The following is a 23,715-nucleotide window of genomic DNA, read 5'->3' on the forward strand; positions in this document are numbered from 1 at the left end:
CTCATTTTTTGTCAAGTTTATCGCGGTTGCGCATATAAAGAATGCTATTGCGGTCATTACGGCTATTGCGGTCACAAACTAATTTTTTTTAAATAAGATAGCGAAACAATAGCGTAATAACGATTCGCTATTATCGTGATTGGCCGCTATCCATTAAATTGAGGTCGTGATCCATTGTTATTGGTGTGATTCTGTTGCTACTTTTTGCGGTAACGATTTTGGCCGTCACCGCGACCAGGATATAGCGACTGTTATTCTGTTAATCAATCACTATTTTAATTCCCGGGCCAAGTTATATTATTATATGTTTGAAAAAGCAAAATTTAGGTTAAACTATGGTTGGAACTAGTTACATGTTTGGATGAATTTGGAGATGAAGTTGGAATATTTAAAAGTTTAGGGACAAATTAGAATTTTCAAAAGTTTAAGAAATAATTTAAAATGAAAGTCATAGCTTGGAGATAAAATAAAAATATTCAAAAGATTATGGACTAATTTAAAATGATGGTTATAATTTGGGGATATACAATGAAATTAACTCTTTATTTTCAGGTCAGAATATGTAAATGTTGAATCGAGTTATGAACTGTCGTTGAACTGTTGAGTAGCAAAAGAAGGCGGGTTGAGAATGGAGCACCCATATGTGCCCAGAGATCTGCAACTGCCCGGATACGTGCCCGTCTCCCTCTCTCAGGCCACCATTGTTGGCGTCTATGGCCTCTCTTCTCTCCTCGTCGTCTCGCTTGTCTGGTTGCTCTCTGGTTTGTCCTCCTTTCTCTTTCTTTTTCTCCGTTTCTAATCAAAATACCTTCATCTTCAGTACAGTTTCTGTAGATTTTTATGTTTTCAGATGCTTTGGGGTTTGAATTTAGCACCATCTGAAAATGGGTTGACTCGTTTTTGTACTCGTTAACTACTTCTCAAGAGTACTTCGAAAAACGTTACGTGAACTTGCTAGAGTCTGGATCTACTCAAAGGCTGAAACTGTGTTATACTATGCACTTCTTTGGGACTTAATTTGGTGTTAAACTTTTGAGTGATTCAAGATCAAAAACCCTTTTGGACCTGCTTAAATAATGGCTTCTCTGTTTAAATATTTCGAATTTGAATTTTTTTTAGTCGAGTTTATGAAATTATAAGTCAATTCGAATATAAAAAATCAGTTTTTCGAGTCGAATTTTGTTCGAACCTATTTATTTGAGCAGATGCAAAAAAAATTCGTTCTTGATAGATTACTTTGACATATAGAGCTCTTTTACTGAGCAGTTCTTAAAAGGTTTGTTCTTGATTGAGGGCCTCAAAGGTTTAGGTACAAATGGACCACCTAATGTTGCACGGATACGAAAAATAATAATTTCTAAAATTACACGGGACGGCTAGAGTACATCATATAATTTTTTTAAAATTTTAAATAGCTATAAAAATCATAAATAAGGTCAATATTTCGTAGAAAAATTGGTATAACACCCTAATTTAACTCTAATTAAAATCCTAACATTTGAGTATTTTCTCCAAACCCCTAAATTAATTTTAGTGTCCAATTTGAAAAATACAAAAAAAATTGTTTCCAAATTCGAAATCCCTAGAAAGATCAGGGAACAACTGGAAATTATACAAAAAATTCTATAAATCCTACTTTCTCCGCCCGCGGCCGCTTCTTCCTTTTGTTTCTTTCCTTCCTTTTCGGAAATAGGGGAGCTGAATCCCCGGCTTAGGCTCATCATCTGCCCATCGGGACTTCCTCTTCTTGTTCCCCCTGCCCGTCTCACCATTCCCGTTCTGTTTTTCGTTCGAATCCGAAGGAGGGTCCCAACGGCTCCTCCTCCGCCTTCGGCTAGTCCCGAGCAATTATTGTCGGTGGTAATTACCCCAGGGACGTCCCCAAAACATTTCGGGTACTTGAAACGGGGCTCCTTCGCCGTCCCCGTGCTTCATAGTGGACCATAAGCTGAGTAGAAGCATCTCTTATTTGGTATTTTAGAAATTTACCGGAGAAATTGTAACTCTGATCCGAGACATGATCGACAATGTGTCTTCTTCATGTTAGTTTTTAATGGATTGTAAACTCGTTTCATTTAGATATTGACTTGTTCTACCAGGGAGATCGCGCAACATATCTAAACTCGATAGGTTGCTCATGTGCTGGTGGGCTTTCACGGGACTTACGCATATCGTTCTCGAAGGCTATTTCGCATTCTCTCCCGAATTCTACAAAGACAAGACTGGATTTTATCTAGCTGAAGTTTGTAAGTTCCCTTTTTTACGTTATGATAAATGTCAATAGTTCCTACCTTGTAGGTGCTTAAGTGGGAAATTGATTCATGCGAATACGATTAAATCGCAGGGAAAGAATACAGCAAAGGTGACTCAAGATATGCAGGAAGAGATTCTGCAATTGTTGCTGTTGAAGGAATGACATCAGTTCTGGAAGGTCCACCTTGCCTTCTGGCAGTGTATGCTTCATGCCTTCATACACAGTTCCATATATCGAATTTGTTATCGTCTTTTTTCCTTTCCGCGTCGATTATTCTCATTGTAAAATGTTGTTTTCTAATCCTGCAGGTATGCTATCGCCAAAGGAATGGGGTATAGCTACATACTTCAGTTTGCCGTCTCCCTGGGGCAGCTCTATGGAACTGCTTCTGGATTCTGATACCCTCACTCATCGCTATCCGGTGTTGGAAGAAAATTTGTCTCGCGGTGCAGAGCCAAAGCCAGAAGAAGAAGGTTAGGTGAGGTAAGACTGCACAACAGGCTGCGGAAGATTTCTTTGTTTAACAAATGTCTTAGTGTGTGCACTTGTGGCCCGATCTCGAAATAATTTTCATTCCAGTTAATTGGTTATCCGTATATGGACGTTAATCGTTTCGGACAGATTGCATGCACAAGCATTTGCTGGTGGATAAAATCAAAATTGCTTGCATAGCATATAATCATAGGGAAGGTCTATTATTGTGAGCCTTGGAGCTTAGCTGGTTCGTCGTATTTCAGTATTGTAAACTCTGGTTGCATATGCTTCGTGCCTCGATCGTGTATCGAACTGTGTGAAGTTCGACAAGAGAAAGCTGAACTTGTTCATGGTAGCAAGCTATGTTTATTGATCCCTTTCCTTGGTAGAATCAATTTGTCATTTGGATGCATGTTTTGCTTGAATATGTCCAACTATTTACAGAGAATACTGATCTCAAAATTTTAATATTCTGGATGTGAGGGACTAAAAATGAAAATTTTCCATTAGTCAAGGGCCTCCTTTTCATTAATTAATCTAGTTTTTTTTACAACATATTTCCTAAATTGATGAGATAGTTGCAAGTTCTATTGTCAAGATTTATTTCGTATGTTTTAGATTTTAGTATGAATTCCGGTTCAAAAAGTTCACTGTGTGGTTTGTTTAGTAAAGAAATAAAATTGGGTAAATTACATATTTAGTACATAAATTTTCAATTTCTATCCATTTTAGTATCTAAACTTTCAATTTTTTCAAAACTATACCTAATGTTTAGTTTTTGTTTCATTTTAGTAACTATCGTTAAAAACTTTAGTTTTTGTTTTATTTTAGTACTCCGTTCAAAATTTAATGCTAAGTTTTGAAAAGATTAAAAGTTTAGATACTAAAATAGATAAATTGATAGTTTAGGCACTAAATGCGTTAAGTTTTTAACTATGAATACCAAAATGAAACGAAAACTAACATTAGGTATGATTTCGAAAAAAATGAAAGTTTAAGTACTAAAACGGATCAAAACTGATAGTTTAGGTACCTTTAGGAGTCAAATTTGTATTTTATTGAAAATTTTAAAAATAAGTCAATATTTTATCTAAATTCCAGACATCAAATTAAATAAATTACATGCTATGTTACAAAATTAATAGTATCTAATATTTCAGAGATCAAAATGTTACAAATTGATAACGTTACCCAAAAAAAAGAACACGAAACTAAGGTGACCATTTTGGTAGTTTTATCTATTTTGTTTTTAAAGTACAAGTGGTGAAGCGAGACAAGAGAAAGTAGTAAATAAATAAGAACGGTAAGCATTTGACCAAACGAGCTTATCGGGACATGTCAATACAATTGCGAAGAGGTGGCGGCGTCTTTCTCTCGCAACGGTCACCGCAGCCGGTGTCCGATTCAAACAACCACAGCAGCAACAGGAATGGCTGGTTGGTAGTCGCGGCTGAGACCGCGCGGAGATGGCGATTCCACGGCCTTTTCAATTGCAGCAGAAGCGGCAACAATGGCAGCAGCGATGCTAAAAAGGGAGTACCTAATTCAAACTACGTCGTGCCTCTCGACAAGTCCTTCTCCCCTTCCAACTCTTCCTACATCACTCGTCCTCTTGTGAAATATGTTTGAAATATACATATTAGACGGATACACACACGTGAAAGACATATATCATCGCTCGGTAGTTAAGTTGAATTCTGCTGTGACGACTAAAGAAAGGATGATTGAATAGTAATTTAAAGCGCAACAAGGTGAGACGGACCATTGAATTTGAAACCTGTTGATATAGCTACGCAAATTTCTTTTTGTTGTTGAAAATCCAAAAGCAATGGAGTTGTTAATAATGTTCTGGACTTGTTTTCAGGGTGCTTACCGTGATGATAATGGGGAGCCGGTTGTTTTGGAATGTAAACTAGTTGGATTTTTCTAATTATTATTATTTATTTGTACATGGAAAGCCAAGGCTCTGTTGATGGCATTACTAAATTTTGCTAGTTAGCTTGGTAAAATTAGAAGATCAGATATAGATGAACTGTTCGGTTTGACTCCTTGAAGTGGATTGTGTTGGGACCTTGACAGAAATGTTATCCATATGTTTTCTTTCTACCAGGGAATATCTTCCTACGGGAGGAAGTGTGAAGATGGTGGAAGAAACACTGAAGTTGGCCTATGGTGAGAATTCTGAGTTGATAAAAGACAGAAGGATAGCAGAAGTGCAAGCATTGTCTGGGACTGGTGCATGCCGACTTTTTGCAGACTTTCAAAAGCGTTTTTGCCCCGACACCCAAATCCATATACCAGTCCCTACTTGGTCAAAGTGAGCCATCTTGCTATGTTGCCGTTACTCTATACTATTTTCTCTCTCTGTCTTAGCTCATTTTTTAGGATCTGTACAAGTTCAGTTATCAGATTGAGAAATTATAATCTAGCCTTCTCTCTCTTTCACTTAATTTATTACTTATGTTGCTTGTAATATGAGAAATCAACATCCACCACAATATCTGGAGAGATGCTCAAGTACCTCAGAAAACCTACCATTATTATCACCCAGAATCGAGAGGTCTGGATTTTTCAGCAATGATGGATGACATCAAGCTATGCAAGGATCGTTCTTTGTATCTGAACATATTAATTAATATCCCATCCTTATTTTTGGTTCCTTTTATTTGTTGAACTCCCCTTGATTCTCTGTGTGTATAATCATTGCTAAAGGAAATGCCTCTCTTTCTTCACAGAATGCTCCAAATGGTTCAGTCTTTCTACTTCATGCATGTGCTCATAACCCCACTGGCGTGGATCCTACAGACTACAGAGGAGCAGTGGAGAGAAATCTCACACCACATCAAGGTAAAAGCTTTTTTTGCACCCTTTTCTTTACCCAACTCATTTCATGAGAGAATTTGTATCCTCATGTTCACATTTTTCTTTGATCTCCAATCCAATTGTTTCTGAGCCTTGTACTTTTTGAAACAACATATTCATTTTTGTTAGGCGAAAGATCATTTTTCCTTTTTCGACATGGCCTATCAAGGTTTTGCGAGCGGTGACCCAGAGAGAGATGCAAAGTCCATCAGGATTTTTCTTGAAGATGGTCATCATATAGGAATTGCAGAATCATATGCAAAAAATATGGGACACTTATGGCCAGAGAGTAGGTTGCCTCAGGTAATTCCCTTATCATTGTCAACGAATGCACAACGTTTTACCTTTACAAGGTTTTATTTCCTGATACCAATTCTGCAATAACACCTGCAGTGTGATTTGTGAAGATGAAAAACAAACAGTAGAAGTAAAAAGTCAACTGCAGCAGCTTGCAAGACCCATGTACCGCAACCCACCTGTTCATGGTGCTCTCATAGTTTTGACGATTCTTGGTGATCCAGACTTGAAACTATGGCTGAAAGAAGTTAAGGTAATTGCGTGGTTTCTTTTTGAAGCTTTTGTATTTAGGCTAATTGCACGAAAGGAAATAAGCTGCGTGTAGTGTCCACAGGGAAATGATGTCCTTATTGCATATTTCGGAACTAGGACTGATTATCGAAAACCCATGGAGGCACGTACATAGAAATTAAACCCTTTGGGACATAGCCCCCCCCCCCCCCCCAAAAAAAAAAAAAAACTGAACCCTCTTTTAAACTTTTACTTTGGTGGACAGTTGGGTATCCCTTGGGGCGGTATGACTTGTTGACAAAGTTTAGTGAATTTCCTATATCTAATGCCATTGCAATGCCAACCCTAAAGGGGGAACATAGTTGAATGTTATAAACAAACCATCTGTGTAATCTTCTTTTAAGATCATCTGAAATAGATAACTCAAATGGTCTGCAGGTCATGGCTGATCGCATAATTGGAATGTGAACTGCTTTACGAGGGAACCTTGAAAAGCTAGGTTCCCCTTTATCATGGCAGCACATCACTAATCAGGTATGTTTAGTTTGTCAAATTTTGTTTCCCAGGAATTTTGTTAACTCTTGGAAGTTCAAGCAGATAGGCATGTTCTGCTACAGCGGGTTGACACCGGAACAGGTGGATCGCTCGACGAATGAATTCCACATCTATATGACTCGAAACGGTCGAATCAGGTAAATATCTTCGAGAAACTAGTTCCTTATTCTTTCCGGAGTATCAGGACTCAGTATCTGCCATTGCTGCAAACAAAAAAAATGCAGTATGGCGGGTGTTACGACTGGCAATGTCGAATATTTGGCAAATGCGATTCATCAAGTCACAAAATCCGCATAGAGTTGCTGCTGAACAAGTAAGATCTCATATTCAGCTTTCTAATTACTAATACCGGAAGAGAAGTCCACATTGGTAATGTTTCTCTATGGTACTGAGTTAAGAATGTTGAGGATCAAAACTCTCTTCAATCTATGGTATCGATGTGCACAAATTAAAGATAATGTTTCGAGTTTTATTTATTTATTTATTTATAGATTTGTTCCAATATTGCTTTAATATTAAGCGCAAATCGATAGAATTGGTAAATGTAAAGAATTAAATTTACTTATGATCAAATTGATAGGATGTGTAAATGTTGAGGATTGACTGTGTTATTATGCACAATTGAAAAAAAAGTCATGCCACCATTTTCATTAACGATCTAGGGTGTTCAAAATCGAAAAAACTGAAAACATTAGTGACGGAATTGAAAGCTTTTACATTTCTATGATCAAAACAAAAGCGTTCTAATAGTTAGATGAGTAAGGATGTAATTTATCCTAGTTATAATCATAAGTATGGACTTTTAAAGAAAATACCAATTAAGCCATTGGATTTATTTGAACCATTAAATTGAGAAATTCAATAATAAAACTATTAAACTGAGCAGTTGAGTCAATCGAGTCACTTGACCAATTTTGATTATTAAATTTAAACTACTTTTTTTAGAGGTTACTGTCATCGAGATAGACGTATGATTTTATGCTAAACGTGTGAATATTAAAAAATTTATGTAACGATAAACTTATAAATTTTAAGGACGAAAATAGATTTTTACTAGAAAATAAAAAGAAAATATTTAAAGTATATAATAATTTAAATTTTTAGGAGAGAGTCTACTCTCGACTATCCCTCGGTATCTTAGTGGTTAAGAGACTCCTCGTTATTCCTTAATAACTCGGATTCGAGCACCGCAAATGTCATTGTCAAATGATTGGGATTATTTGAATAGATATTAGTGGCGGATCCAAAAATTTATAAATATGAGTCCAGAATTTTAATTTTCTTTTCTTAAAAAATAACGGGGTGTAATTTTTTTTTATTTTTCTTTAACATATTATATTAAATTTCACTTTTTCCACCTAAATTTCATTTTTTTGAACAACCTAATAACGGTTACGACCAATCTTTAAATTATAACGAAAATAGTGATTTTATCATTTAAAAAATAATAACTATAATTTAAAAAAACTTTAAAAGCATCAAAACATTTCATAATATGAAATCAAACTTAACCCAAATTTCTATGAATCATGCAATTTAATCATTAGGTACCTAATTGCACCAAAAAATAAAAGCTGGTTACCAAATTGCACCCCAAAAGTTAGGTGCCTAATTGCAAAAAGAAGTTGTGTACTAAATTGCACATCAGTACAAATTTTAGGTACCAAAATTTATATGAATCTAAAATTAAAAGGCACTACAAAAGATTTTTTTATGTATATTTATGTAGAGTACATCACAATTATGAAATGATCATTCAGTTCAGTTGGTAAAGCACAAGGTTTTTAATCTTGAAGTCGAGGGATCGAGTTTTACGGGAGGTATTTTATAATTTAGAGATCTCTTACGAAAATTGCTCTCAATCTAATGTTAAGAGTAGACTATTATCTTACCTCCCTTACCCCATATATATATATATATATATATATATATATATATATATATATATATATATATATATATATATATGTGAGAAAAAGGGACAGCCAATTACGTAGAGTACATCACAATTCACAAACACGAATTATTACCACCAACCGGCGACCGACGAAGCCGCCGCAGAAGCAAAATTGAAGAATGCAATTACGTAAGTTTCCAAGATTTGGGCATTCATTTTCATAAAACAAAAATTATTGCTGCTTTTATCCATTGAATTTCAGGTACCGCATAATGCATCCATTTTTTTTAATCTATTGTTCCTCGTCTGTAGTTTAGATTTATTTTCTGAAAAACTATTGGTTAAATTGATCAGATCCTGTATTTGTTGTTCAAAATCAATACAGAAGAGGTTATTTGCGTTACTGGGTATGAGAATCCTTTTATATGTTTGTAGATTTTGTTTCATCGAAGGTTTTCTATTCTGGGTAGTCTGTGCTAATTGTTGGGCTTCAAAATTTCCATGTGTAGATCTGTATTGCAAAATTTGTGTGAAATTTACTAATTTCTTGTTATGCGAAAGAAAAGTTTGATATTTTCGTTCCTGCAGAAATTTAGGCCTTTGTTGAGGTAGATGATATCTGGGTTTGCAATGGATGAGTTACCAGAACACTTGATTTGGGAAATTTTAGGCAGGATTAGGAAAACTGTGGACAGGAACTCTGTTTCGTTAGCGTGTAAGTGTCTATACGAGACGGACAACGAACAGAGAATCTCTCTTCGTGTTGGTTGTGGATTAGATCCTGCAAATGAAGCTTTGGCTTCACTTTGCAATAGGTTTCCCAACTTAACAAAAGTAGAAATCACTTACGCTGGTTGGATGTCGAAACTCGGAAAACAAATGGATGACCATGGACTCTCGATTCTTGCTGGCTACTGCCCTTTACTAAGTGATCTCACTTTAAGCTATTGCACATTTGTCACCGATATGGGCCTTCGTCACCTGGCTTCTTGCTCGAAGCTTTCAGCTTTGAAGTTGAACTTTACCCCAAGAATTACCGGTTGTGGCATACTATCCCTTGTTGTAGGCTGCAGAAGCCTCGCCGTCCTCCATCTTATTCGCTGTCTGAATATTAATAGTGTTGAGTGGTTAGAATATCTTGGCAAGCTTGAAACTCTTGAAGATCTGTCTATTAAAAATTGTAGAGCAATTGGGGAAGCTGATTTGATAAAGCTAGGACCAAGTTGGAAAAAGCTAAAACGGTTGCAATTTGAGGTGGATGTTAATTACCGCTATATGAAAGTTTATGATCGATTGGCTGTAGATCGGTGGCAGATGCAGCGTATTCCATGTGAAAATATGCAGGAGCTTAGCTTGGTAAATTGCATCATCAGCCCTGGAAGAGGACTGGCTTGCATATTAGGGAAGTGCCGGAACTTGGAGAAAATTCACTTGGACATGTGCGTTGGAGTAAGAGACTCTGACATTGTAAGCTTAGCACAAAAGTCTAGCAATCTTCGGTCAATATCCCTCCGAGTTCCTTCTGATTTCTCAATGCCTTTATTGATGAACAATCCATTAAGATTAACTGATGAGAGTCTAAAAGCTATTGCTCTGAACTGTCCGATGCTTGAAACGGTGAGGATATCATTCTCTGATGGAGAGTTCCCTTCGTTTTCATCATTTACTTTTAATGGAATCCTTAGTGTGATCCAAAATTGCCCAGTTAGGGAACTTGCTCTCGACCATGTCTATTCCTTCACTGATATCGGGATGGAAGCTCTATGCTCAGCTCAGCATTTAGAAACCCTGGACCTTGTGAGATGCCAAGAAATAAGCGACGAGGGGTTGCAGCTAGTAAGTCAGTTTCCCCGTATCCGTGTTTTGCGGCTGAGCAAATGTTTGGGGATTACAGATGAGGGGTTCAAAACTCTTGTCGGTTCATACAAACTGGACTTATTGGCTGTTGAGGATTGTCCTCAAATTTCCGAAAGAGCAATCAACGGTGCCGCTAGATCGATATTGTTCCGGCAAGATTTGTCATGGATGTATTGAACCGTTTACAGGCTCGAGTGGTAAAGTGTAATTAATATGTGTTTCCTTTGGTTTGTGCAGCCTTCCCAATTTCAATGAACATTTCTGCATCTGATTTTGGTATTGTATTTCCTTTAAATGTAACAGTTGATAATAACAATGTAATTTGTATATGCTAAACTGTATTATTGATTGTTGAAAATGTTATCCTTTACTGAAGACCATTTGACAATGAATGTTTATATCCTTACATGCGTAGTGTTTGAATCTGGGATTTCAAGGGATATCATGAAGTTCTTTTAACTACCGAGATCGGTGTGTTCGTTTGATGAAGCAATATAGGTCAGAAAGAATTGAAAAAATAATAGAAAAAGTAATAAATGAAAGAGTAATGGTATTAAAAAATGGCAATTTAATTCGAATCCGACGGGTCTCGATCTGATAGGGTCGGATTTTTTTTTTAAATTTTGGGTTTGGGTTGGATTCGGGTGGAAGGTGAAAAATTTTCCGACCTGACTCAATGATAATAATGTAATTTTCTTAAAATTTTCTTATTATTTTAATTAAGTTCTTATTTTATATTGGGTCGGGTCTTTATTTCTATTCTAAAAAATTGGGTTGGGTTGGAGTCGGGTAGAGATTATATATTTTTCGGGTCAAATCGGGTTGAAGATATAAATTTTTTGAGTCGGATCGAGTTTGGGTAGATAGATTTTTGAGTTGAATTGGATTAACTAAAAACCCGACCTGTTGTCATCTCTAAATGGCATCACATCGATTAACAAATTAAAGGGTGTAGGTCTTTTCCCCGTACCAAAGGCTAAGGTACTATAAATCAAGCTTGGAGTGTCCTACTTTCTCCTCACATTTAAAGCACAAAACAAGGAAACATTACTCGACTATAATTTTTTTAGTGAAAATAACTTCAGTGACAAAAATGCTTTATAATATACGATTTTAATCAAATTTTTTTATTTGCGAAAATAACCAACAAATTCGCAACGCGAATTCCAATTTCGCAATGCGATTTTCAAATTCGCAACGCTGATTACCGATATAGGTAACCACGCAACTCAGTTTTCAAATTCGCAACGCGAATTTCGTTTTCGCAACGCTAATTACCGATATAGGTAAACACAACTATTCATAAATCAGTTTTCAAATTCGCAACGCGAATTTCGTTTTCACAACTCGAATTTCACAACGCTAATTACCGATATAGGTGAACACAACTATTCGCAACTCAATTTTCAAATTCGTATTCAGATTTTTACCCGATTTTTTCTACCGAGTTTACCTAAATCGGGTCTTGATTGTTGCGAAATTGGCGAATTCAAGTTGCGATGTGTTTACCTATATCGGTAATTAGAGTTACGAAAACGAAATTCGCGTTGCGATTTTGGAGAATCGCGTTGCGAATTTGAAAACTGAGTTGCGTGTTTACCTATATCGGTAATTATCGTTGCGAAATTCGCAACGTGAATTTGAAAACCGCGTTGCGATTTTGGAGAATCGCATTGTGAATTTGAAAACTGTGTTGCGAAACTAGAGTTCGCGTTGCGAATTTGTTGGTTATTTTCGCAAATCCAAAAAAAGTTTGTTAAAATCGTATATTATAAGGCATTTTCTGTCACTGAAGTTATTTTCTCTTTTTTTTATTAAGTTAAGGTGATTATAAAGTAGTATCGATTTTACATACTCTCAATCATTTGAAGAACGCTTAATCAGCTGTTGCAGCCGCTGATGTTCGAACCCATGGCCTCTGGGAATAACAACGGTTCTTTTAACCACTAAAATAAATTGATTCGTGTTAAAACAAAAATATTTAAACTATGGGTAATCGATTCATTTGCATCATTCCGACTATATAAGATGACAGTGTTAGGAATATTCTTTGCCCAATCAGAGTCTCATGACTCAATCGTGTTAAGCAGTCAATTACTCCATTACTCGATTGTTATATGCGTTCCACATGTATTTTCCACTTAAGATACAGTAAACTACCACTTGTAAAATTATAAGGGATGAATTTATAAAAAAAACAAAATTATCAATAAAATATACGTGGAAAATAAAGTTATGCGAATGCTATATGAACGGTAGTTGATAGGTACTAAAATTCTTCAGTAAATTCATTCCATACTTCTATGCACAAATTTAGTGTCCATTTAATTGAAAAAACACTCAAACTTCATAAATTTAGTCTTAAACGATTTGATTTTTTGTTCTTTTATTTTTGTCGTCTGTTGTTAGATAGAATCCAATCGAGACATGTTGTTTTTCACCTTCAAGTTAAGTTGAAGGATGAAATTTGTAATTTACCCAATTAAAAAAGAGTAAAGTAAACAAATGGTTTGTCGATTATAGGTTATTGTTTTGTTGAGTCCCTCTACTCTTAAAAGTTACAAAATGGTCACCCGACTATTCATTGTGTTTCGAATTTGTTATTTTCAGTTAAAAAACTAACAGTTGTCTGTATTGGACGTTAGCATGATAACTGAGATACGATAGTCGTTTGAGATTGTGAGATTAAATTTTATCATATCCCAGTCAGTAGGTTAAAGCCCAGCTCACACTTTCGTCAATTTTTTAACAAAAAAAAAAGAGTTTAGAACATAATGAATAGTTCGGTGACCATTTTGTAACTTTTAATAGTCTAGGGACTCGAAAAAATAACATCCTATAGTTGATTCCCTTAGAATATAAATATATTTGAGATTGTCTTTTTGTTTTTTGTACTCTTATGGGATTTATTTCTTTTATTTCCTCTTTTGGATGTCAAGCTCAACTGTCCATGTGCACATCGCCATTTTCCCTTTGTTATTAACACCATTTCTTTTGTTTTGATCAAGTAAAAATATTGATCCATTTAGCCTTCTCTAGGTTCTCCATTTTGGTTTTGGGGGGAACGGCTCGTAAAATTGACCCACCTTGCACCTCCGAAGCTACTCCAGTTCGCTGTCGAGAACGAGTGACAATGAGTTAGTATTGAAGGAGATTCTATTTCGATTGTGAATTGTCTTACGAACCGAAGAGAGGATATTTCCACCATCGGATTGATGCTCAATGAGGCTCATGCAATCGTTTACAAGAACCAAGATTTTAAAGTTTTCTATGTCAACCGAGAGGCCAACAAGGTCACTCACTCTCTCGCCTATTGGGTTTTGTCGAGAACCAATCTTTAAGTGAGTGTGATATAATTTATCCTAATTGTTTTAAATAAAAAGAAAAGGTTGTTTGTTGTTAGGCGACATCCAATTAAGCATGCACAAATATATGATAACTTCACTTTGAACTTGAAGCCTTGTTCCATTATTATATGTAGCATTGTTGATGACTTGAAGTTTTATAAAATCCATCACTCAATTCCATTTTATTCTATTTTAGTCATTATAGTTTTTTTTTTTAATTTACTCACCGAACTTCAAAATTGCTCTTATTTTAGTCACTCAACTGCTAAACATTTAACGATTTTATTAATCTATATTTTATTTTAAAAAATATGAAATAACCCCTAAATTTTCTTCATTTTTTGTGAAACAAACCCTCTGGTTTCATATTTCTTTTATTTTTCAATGATGAAGTATCTTCTTCCAAATCATAAAGTGGAGAAGTGGAGAAGTAGAGAAGGAGGAAACGAGTTGTAAATCTTATTTTCAAGTTGATTGGATGGTGGATATTATAGATCATAGCGATTTAGGGTTTCACGAGTTGTAGATTTGGGGTTGAGTTTTAAAGTGGTTTTGGAAAAAAAATCTAAATTGATAAAGTGGTAGGAGATGATGAAGAGATTCATTTGTATCTTGAGGTAGGAGACGATGAGAAGAGTTCGTTTGTATCTTGAGTGGTTGGAGAAGACACCTGGAGAATGATACTTATAGCGTCGACATTACACATGGGTGAAACCATAAAGTTTTCATCTTTAGAGGAAAAAGATCAAATAACAAAAGGAAAGAGGAAAAGGGGAAATGACATGAATGATGTATGGATTTCATGTCAATAAAAGAAGGCCACAATAGCAATTGACTTTCATATCACCTATTTATTTATAATTTAACCCTTGAGTGATCAAAATAGGAGTAAATCTAAAATTAAATCGATAAATTAGATTAGAAGTAAAATAGGTACCTTAGCCAGGGCCCCCTCTCCTCCCCAGTCCCCACTAATAGTGCATATTGCCTTTCACAATGTTGTACTGATTCACTAATCTTAATTGATCAATCATCGTCGTCATATGAAACTGTTGGAGATCACACAGTTTTGTCGGCCAAATACTTTTGCAGGCTTAAAATTTTAAGATATGCGTGAATTACTTAAACTATCAGTTTTGGAAACTTTCAATTTTCTAAATATCATGCCTAACGCTTAGTTTTTGTTTCGTTTTAATAACTCGTCGTTAAAAACTTAACGGGTGATTTGCACGTGGCACATTTTTATGGGTAAAATGCATCATTCATCACTCAATTATCTTCTCACTCCTATTTTGGTCACTAAAGTTTAATTTTTTAATTTAATTACTTAACTTTCAAATTACTCCTAATTTAATCACTCTCATTTTTAAATTTATTTTTTATTTTTAATTATATATTAATAAAATAACAATAAAAATTTTCATGTCACAAAATTATTAATAAAATAAATTAAAGTGATTAAAATATGGGCAATTTGAAAATTAAGTACCAAAATAGGAGCGAGAAGATAATTGTAGGGATGGGCATGGGACCTGAACCCGATGGATTCTGAACCGACCCGAGCCGGTCGGGTCGAGTTTAGGGTGAAAAATACCCGACCCGACCCAAAAAATATATAATTTTACTTATATATTTAGGAATAATTACAATAATACCCCTTTATATATTATTTTTTTCAATTAAGTCACTGTTTTTATTGAATAAAAATAATACTTTTTTATTATCTCAGGTCGGGTCTTTAAGTTATAAATTTGGTCGGGTTCGGGTCGGGTCGGATCTCGGGTGGAGGATTTCTTGTTCTTGGGTCGTGTCAGGTGGACCAAAAACCCGACCCAACCCGACCCATGCCCATCCCTAGATAGTTGAGTGATGAATGATGTAATTTACCCATAAAAATCAGTGTCGTAAAGTTTTTAATGACAAGGTACTAAAATGAAATAAAAACTAAACGTTAGGTATGATTTTGAAAAATTGAAATTTTAAGTACTAAGATGAACCGAAACCGATAGTTTAGATACTAAATGCGTAATTTACTCTAAATTTGGGACGTTACATAAACCAATATCTATGTTAGATTAATTGAGAATTAATTCTCTTAAAATTAAAAATTAAAAATTTGTTGCAACAAAATTTTTCTTACATGCCTCCGATCTTGCTAACACAGTCTACAACAAGAAGTTCCCTCGAACGAAATAACTACTTATGATCACATCATCACGAGTTCCAAACCATAGGTTTGACATCACTTGTTAGGAATTTATAAGTAAAAGTACGAGATCAACATGAAATATATCAAACACAAGAGGCGGTTCTTACCTCCACGAATAAGAGAATAAGCCCTTTACAAACTTAGAGATTACAAAAAGTTCAAATACATGAAATTCCCTTATCCCAAAATATATTGTATGTTTCACAAACTTGGTGTTTTATCAAAATTCTTCCTACATCCCTACAAAATCAATATTCAATCTTCTCCAATTTAAGTTTTGTTCACGTCTCGAATGAATTCAAGAACATATTTAAAAAAAACTTTAACCGACGGTTGAAATAGTTTGTGGATTCCGAACGACGATAACGACGGAACCTAATAACAATTACAACCCAAGAAGTAATAGGTACTTGGGCATGGACTTGGGAACCTCTATTTGCCAATAGAAATGTTGGCATACTTCCACACAATTCTTATAAATAAAGAATGCTTGTTTAAATAAATTTAATCATTAAATAATCTTTAATCACTAAAATTATATTAAAATTTAATTTAATTACCATTATAAACTGATAGGTTGCTTAAAATGGGGATGCATGTGGATGGTGGGTGCAAGATTTTTTAGGGGAGAGAGCAAGAATACCGGAATCATATCTTCCTACATCCCTACAAAAATCAATATTCAATATTCTCCAATTTTACTATATTTTTTTAAAAAATAAAATCTTAATATATTATATTTTCGAGCTGCTCACGAACTTTTCGAGTCGAATATCAAGTAGTTCGTTTCGGCTCGTTAAGAGCTCGATCAAGCTCAAGTCGAGTCCATTCGATCCGAGTATTTATCGAGCCTTGATCGAATCGATCTCGAGTAGCTCGCGATCTGTCTCGTCTCATTTACAGCCCTAGCTCTAACCTTATTGCAGGATAAAGTATTTAATTAGGGATAGATCGAGAAGATGCTACAGGGTGTGGTCATACTCTTAAAAACTTTAAATCTACGTATAATTTAAATATTTTCTATTGATGATACAAATTTACACTCCTGAAATTTTATAATTTTGTATTCCTAAATCTCTAATATATATCCCGAAAGGTCTATTAGCTCTGCGGCAATCGGTGCACGACCTTGCTTGACCGTGTGTTGTTAATAGGCCATGGACTCCGTTGTGCGTTGGACGCCGAACACCTTTAGTTGAAATGTCACTAATTTTTATGCCAGAAAAGCCTTAAAACCATAATTTGTCCATTAAATTTTACTATGGTTTACCAAGTTGTCCCGTAATTTTCTATCTATAATTTTGTCCCTAATGTTTAATTTCATTACCCATTTCATCCCAAATCATTTAAAAAAAAGGTAAATCATGTGTTTAAACCTAAACTATCAGTTTTAGTCAGTTTTTGTTTTATTTTAGTACCCGCTCAAAATTTAATGTTAAGTTTTGAAAAAAATTGAAAGTTTAGGTACTAAAACGAACCAAAACTGATAATTTAGGTACTAACCACGTCAAGTTTTTAACGACGGGTTACTAAAATGAAACATAGACAAAACATTAAGTATAATTTTTTAAAAAATTGAAAGTTTATAAAACAAACCAAAATTAATAATTTAAGTACTAAAAGCGTAATTTACCTTGAAAAAGTATCATTGGCGAATAATATCATGTCATGTAACACTTATATAAAAAAAGCATCTGACTTTAGTAAAAAAAAAAGGAAAATGACATGTCAAGTCTCTCAAGTTTTCTTTTTATTTGGTTTAATTCCTAAAAAAAATTTATTTAATTCTGAACTAACCTTTAATTTTACGATTTAGTCCAATTTTATCATCGAAGATCGCCTATCCTATGCCTTGTAGTCTCGCCTACACGGTCCACAATAGGTTGTGCTGGTCCAACGAGGCTAGGGCCGTGACCCAAAGCACCACACTACCTAAGCCAAACCATAGAGCTATTGCATGATCAGTAAAAACACCATGGAGTAGGTAGGTAGGTAAAAAGGACTCGACGTTAAAAATCGAACTAAACAAGGAATGTTGTTCTCTTTAGAGGATTCAAATTTTAATTGATATATTTGTAGGATGTATGTGCGATATCAATAGTTAAAAAAGAATCCGAACAAATATTATCTTATAATCTCTTGATGACTGTTCAAACAAAAGTTCTCCTCAATGAGATCTTCCAAGTTATTCATGAAGATTTAGATGTTTTCATGTCTAGTACGGTTCCCAAACAAGAAATGATAGTTGATTTGATTAGGTCATAGTCATAACTAACAATCAGTGACGGATCTATTAAGGATGTTCGTCTTAAAATTTTAGTTATGTCCACCCTATATAAAAAATTATGTGATTAATATACAAGTAACGTCCCTAAAATATATTTCTATATCCACCACGACTAACAACTTCAAAATAGGAGGGCGAATCTTGGGGACTCATTTGGCTAAAAACATTACCTTTTTTTCTCTTCAAATTCCCCCTTCAACAGCCTACTTTTATGCAATTGTTTCCAACTATTTCACCCCAATAAAAGATCTCCAAACATCCACAAAACTCTAAACCTGGCAGCTATAGTCTCTCTCAATTCTCAAACATTGTGAGAGATATCTGGTACTAAGATTTTTATAGAAAAAAGAGAGAATGGAAGATGAAATTAGCCATGAAAATTCTGCACACGGGCATAACAAGGGTAGCCCCGAGAGCCCGTGTGCAAAAATCAGCTGCAATGGCAACAACAACAACAACAAAGAACAAGATCGTTTCCTCCCGATCGCAAACGTCGGGAGGATCATGAAAAAAGTGATTCCGAGTAACGGGAAGATATCGAAAGACGCGAAAGAAACCGTCCAGGAATGCGTGTCGGAGTTCATCAGCTTCGTCACGGGGGAGGCCTCGGATAAATGCCAAAGGGAAAAGAGAAAGACCATTAACGGAGATGACATCATTTGGGCAATCACGACCCTAGGGTTTGAGGAATACGTAGGACCCTTAAAATTGTACCTAAGCAAATATAGGGAGATTGAAGGAGAGAAGCTTAATATTCCAAAGCAGCAAAGATCTGAACAAAAGCAGCAACAACAACAATCAAAACATGAACAAAATATACCTAATTTCAATAGCAATGTGTATTCACCACCAAATTTATTGTCTCGTCACACGTCGTTTGTGCCTTCTGATCAACCATTCTCATTGCCTTTCTCATCCAATAACATTCAAAAGCAATTACAGCAGCAAGACCAGGTTGATTCAGTGGGGTACTGGTAAGAACAACGGCAAATATGTTTTTTCTTTTTCTTTTTTCAATTTTTCTTCTCGACAACAAGCTTTGAATTGCAATGTTGTTAATACATTTCGTATACACACCTGGATATGTACTGTATTGTCATGTAATATTAGCAATATCATACGTTTTCGACTACGATTTGTCTGATAAACCTTGTCCTAGTTGTTGATGAAAATGAATGAACGCATGCATACATGGATGATCGCCCTCCTAAAATTTTTAAATTCTCGTATATTTTAGATATATATTTTATGCTTTTTTATTAAAAACATGTATTCCTCATATTATTAACAGATAATCGATATGGTCAATTCTCTCAGTCAATTGATATATTAATAAGATAGGACTATAATGATCCCAACATTATTTATCGAAAGATATTATGTTCCACCATACGAAACTATCACGTGACACCAAAGACACAAAGTGTATTGTGAAAAATTATTATAAATTTCGGTAAATTATCAAAACTATATATTGTAAGTATGATGAAATTTAATCTAAAAATGTATTACTGGTATATATCCATTATTTGTTGTATGTATATAATAAAATGATGGTATTTGTTTTGTCGTACGGCATAATTAATTGAAAATATTTATGGAGAAGAAGCAAAGAGACAAGAAGGGGTAGGAGTGAAATAAATTAAGGGAAAGCGACGGCCAAAAGGGGGGCTTAAATGGCCTACGTCCACTCGTCTCATAAGCTGTTCTCTCCTTGATTAACTCTCTTCCAACTTTCACCTACGTCCTTACCAATGGACGGCCCTTGGCTTTTCTCACTACGTACTCAACCCCCTTTTCTTTAATACTCAATTTTATTTTATTTTTTGTTGGTGGAAATAATTTGATTTTGTCAGCCATTAATGATTCACTCCTTTTAATTTGAGTGATAAATCGTGGTCTATAACGATCTTCAATTGAATTTCGTTCTAACAAATCACTTGAATTTCGTTCCAACAAATCACTTGAATTTATCTAAAAGTTATCTATGCGTTGTAACTGGCTCGAATGCGTGTTCTCATGATTCCCCACTTTTCACGATTCTTTTAACCTAATTTTATCTATTTACAATATTAAAATTTGAAGTCTTCATCATACCTAAAGGTTCTAATATCTAATTCTATTCATTTGAATTTGGTATCTTATTATTAAGATTACATGTTATCCATATGTCAAAATCAAGTTATCTAACATCCCTTTCTTGAATTTCATTTAATATCATTAGATGTCTTATTTGATTAAATTAACTTTTACAACCATTGTAGTTATCCACTTCTCAGATTATCTTGCTATGATTGATTTTATAATTAAAAATGAAAAAGGAGGGAAATTTGCTTTGTCTTCTCTCTATCTCTCTCTATCTATATATATATATATATATGGTGTGTTCTTGTTCCCTAGTGTTACTCACTTTCACTTCAGCCCTTTGGAAACACTGTTTATCTCAAATGTCTGTCTCTCTCTCTGTCCTAATGGAATCGAGCCCTTCACCCATTCTTCTGTGCCCTTCCATAGAAGCAAGAGATGAAAAGAGTGTCCTTTTTGACGCATCAAAGTTTCAAAAGCAATCAAATTTGCCCACTGAATTCATGTGGCCGCGTGGGGACGTGGTTCAAACTCAGGAAGAGGAGCTTAACGAGCCATTGATAGACTTGGAAGGCTTCGTCAAAGGAGACGACAAGGTGACTGCACATGCAGTTGAGCTGGTGAGGACCGCCTGCTCCAAACATGGTTTCTTCCAAGTTACCAATCACGGCGTCGACTCGAAGCTTATACAAGCTGCGTACCAAGAGATTGATGGAGTGTTCAAGTTACCGATGAACAAGAAGCTGAGTTTCAAGAGAAAGGACGGTGGGTTTTCGGGATATTCTGCCGCACACGCTGACCGGTTCTCGACCAAGTTGCCGTGGAAGGAAACGTTTTCATTCGGCTACCGGGGACTCCACTCCGACCCTTCTGTTGTTCATTATTTTAGGTCTGCTTTGGGGAAGGATTTTGAGCACACCGGGTAAGACTTCATAAATTGCTGTCTGAGGTTCCGGGATGAGTATTTTATTGAATCGAGTTATTTAATTTCATGAATTCTATTTTATTTGTGGTACATTTATATATATATATAATATTTGTTCCGTATAGGTAAACACAAATAAAATTTTAAGGGTATACTATTAGAAAAATGAATAACCAACGTAAAGAAATTTGAGTCTACCACCCCAGATGCTCACCTTGGCAACCCTTGCATCTGTCGTTATATTTTATAACTCAAATTTTATTTAAATTTTTTCGAGATGAATTTATTAAATTTGAGTCGAGTCAAGTTGTTCGATTTTCTGTAAATTTATATAATATTATGGTACTAATTAATTTTAATTCAAACAATTTTCTGTAAGCGATATATATATATATATATATATATATATATATATATATATATATATATCCTCGTATTCGGAAATTGAATGCTAATAACATTATACATCCATATTGATTGTTTGAAGGTGGATTTACCAAAAGTACTGCGAAAGCATGAGGGAACTATCGCTAGTCATATTGGAGCTGCTGGCAGTGAGCTTAGGGATCGATCGTCAACACTACCGAGAATTCTTCGAAGACGGCAATTCGATAATGCGGTGTAACTACTATCCCCCCGTGCAGTAACTCCGGCCTCATCCTCGGCACCGGCCCTCACTGCGACCCGACTTCCTTAACCATACTCCACCAGGATCAAGTCGGAGGGCTCGAAGTTTTCACCGATAACAAATGGCACGCCGTCCGACCTCGACAAGATTCCCTTGTCGTCAACCTTGGTGATACGTTCATGGTACATATATATACTATTGAAATTAAGGTAAATTACGTATTTAATTTAATCATTCGTGTTCCGATATAAAAGTCTACGTCCGTTCCTGAATGCATGTAGGCATTGTGTAACGGGAGATACAAGAGCTGCCTGCATAGGGCAGTGGTGAACAGGGAGAGAGAGAGGAGGTCATTGGTATACTTTGTGTGTCCGAAAGAGGACAAAGTGGTGAGACCACCACAAGATCTAATGTACAGATGGGGAGAGACGAGAGAGTATCCTGATTTCACGTGGTCTGATTTGTTGGACTTCACCCAAAACCACTATCGAGCTGACGTGGCGACCCTCCAAAGCTTCTTCCGATGGCTCCCATCTTCCAGCTTCTAGTTCCCTCTACTTGCATGCCCCTTTTATTACAAGGGCGCATTGACGTGGACTCAATTGGTGTCGATTGATCCCATTCAAGTATAGTCATAAAATAAAGTTGTAATAAGGGACAGTGCCATTTGCTAGGTGGGAGGTGCTATGATCTTCCAACTTTTTCTTAATAAAATAATATTTTAGGTCCTTATTCATTTAAATATTAATTAAATAAAACATTTTCCCTTTATTTTTAAACTTAAATATTAAATAATTCCTTGGCTTCCTGATGTTTGATCTTAGCTTTGTTTTTATTATAATTCCTTTTTGTTGTGGGGTTGGACAAATAAGGGCCATGCATGCAATGCAAGGGAGGATAAATTGTTGGAAAAAGACAACAACAAAAAAACTTAGGAAAAAACACCAAGTGTCCTTTGGGGGAGGGTTTTGGTGGACAACGACCTCTCGTGTTATATAACTTAAAGTTTATTTTTGAGATTATAAATTAGTATTTGTTTAGAATTTTAATTTTTTTTTATCTTTCGATAACGTATATAATTCTATAGATATTATTGTTCGAACTTAAGATTTTTTAAAAAAAATGATATTTTTTTTACTATTAAAATCATTTAACGAATTCAATTATATGAAAATTTTGCGAAAGAAAGAGGACAAGAGAGAGAAAGGAAGAAGAGACAACCTTGCTACATAAATGAGTTGCAACGCACCACTCACTTCACGTGGGTCGATACCCAAATTCCTTCCCACAATTGGCGTGGATGTCCCCATCGCACCACTTCGGGTGTGAAGTTCGTGATCTGAGCATGTGTCATGCACGTGAACCCTTGTTCTAACTAACAAATTTGGGACCCCATGCCTTTATCTAATAGTTAAAATCTCGAAATCGAACTAAATAATTTTAATAATTAATGGATTCATTAATACTCTCAAATTTGAGTATCAACAAAGGTATATATAAACGTTCGTTATCAATTAATTCAAAATCTTTGAACATATATTATCTCAAATTCGTCCTAAATTTATTGGGAAAAAATCTCAAATCACATCCGCCCTTGCTTGCATCATAATTTATTGCGTCTTGTCATATCTTCCACTTGTGTTGTCAATCTTAATTATTAGGATCTCCTTTGAAACATATCTTCGCATTATTTTGATACTCAGAAAATTCCAAATATATATATACTAGAAAATAATATAATTTAAAATAATAAAAAATTATAAACTGGATACTCGTGATTTAAATAAACGGGTACTTAAATTGGTAC

The 23,715-nt window shown here is 35.1% G+C and overlaps 3 protein-coding genes and 2 pseudogenes across 3 annotated transcripts; all 5 read left to right on the forward strand.

Moving 5' to 3' along the window:
* Positions 1-606: 606 nt before the first annotated feature.
* On the forward strand, positions 607-2,801 carry LOC120207445 (probable 3-beta-hydroxysteroid-Delta(8),Delta(7)-isomerase). Its single transcript, XM_039206890.1, has 4 exons — positions 607-761; positions 2,100-2,246; positions 2,345-2,453; positions 2,563-2,801. Exons 1-4 carry the CDS (start codon positions 629-631, stop codon positions 2,651-2,653), a joined length of 480 nt encoding a protein of 159 aa, XP_039062821.1. The 5' UTR covers positions 607-628; the 3' UTR covers positions 2,654-2,801.
* Positions 2,802-5,723: 2,922 nt separating this feature from the next.
* LOC120207444 lies at positions 5,724-19,022 on the forward strand (annotated as a pseudogene).
* On the forward strand, positions 8,750-10,635 carry LOC120207442 (F-box/LRR-repeat protein 14-like). The gene is made up of 2 exons (XM_039206888.1): positions 8,750-8,832; positions 9,159-10,635. The coding sequence occupies exon 2, from the start codon at positions 9,183-9,185 to the stop codon at positions 10,602-10,604; it is 1,422 nt and encodes a 473-aa protein (XP_039062819.1). The 5' UTR covers positions 8,750-8,832; positions 9,159-9,182; the 3' UTR covers positions 10,605-10,635.
* Positions 18,552-19,343, forward strand: LOC120207443 (nuclear transcription factor Y subunit B-7-like). Its single transcript, XM_039206889.1, has one exon. It carries the CDS (start codon positions 18,625-18,627, stop codon positions 19,246-19,248), a length of 624 nt encoding a protein of 207 aa, XP_039062820.1. The 5' UTR covers positions 18,552-18,624; the 3' UTR covers positions 19,249-19,343.
* A 1,398-nt stretch (positions 19,344-20,741) lies between these two features.
* On the forward strand, positions 20,742-22,644 carry LOC120207424 (annotated as a pseudogene).
* Positions 22,645-23,715: the final 1,071 nt, after the last annotated feature.

This window comes from Hibiscus syriacus, unplaced genomic scaffold, assembly GCF_006381635.1.
Source record: "Hibiscus syriacus cultivar Baekdansim isolate YM2019G1 unplaced genomic scaffold, ASM638163v2 tig00014773_pilon, whole genome shotgun sequence".
In the NCBI taxonomy this organism is placed as follows: Eukaryota; Viridiplantae; Streptophyta; class Magnoliopsida; order Malvales; family Malvaceae; genus Hibiscus; species Hibiscus syriacus.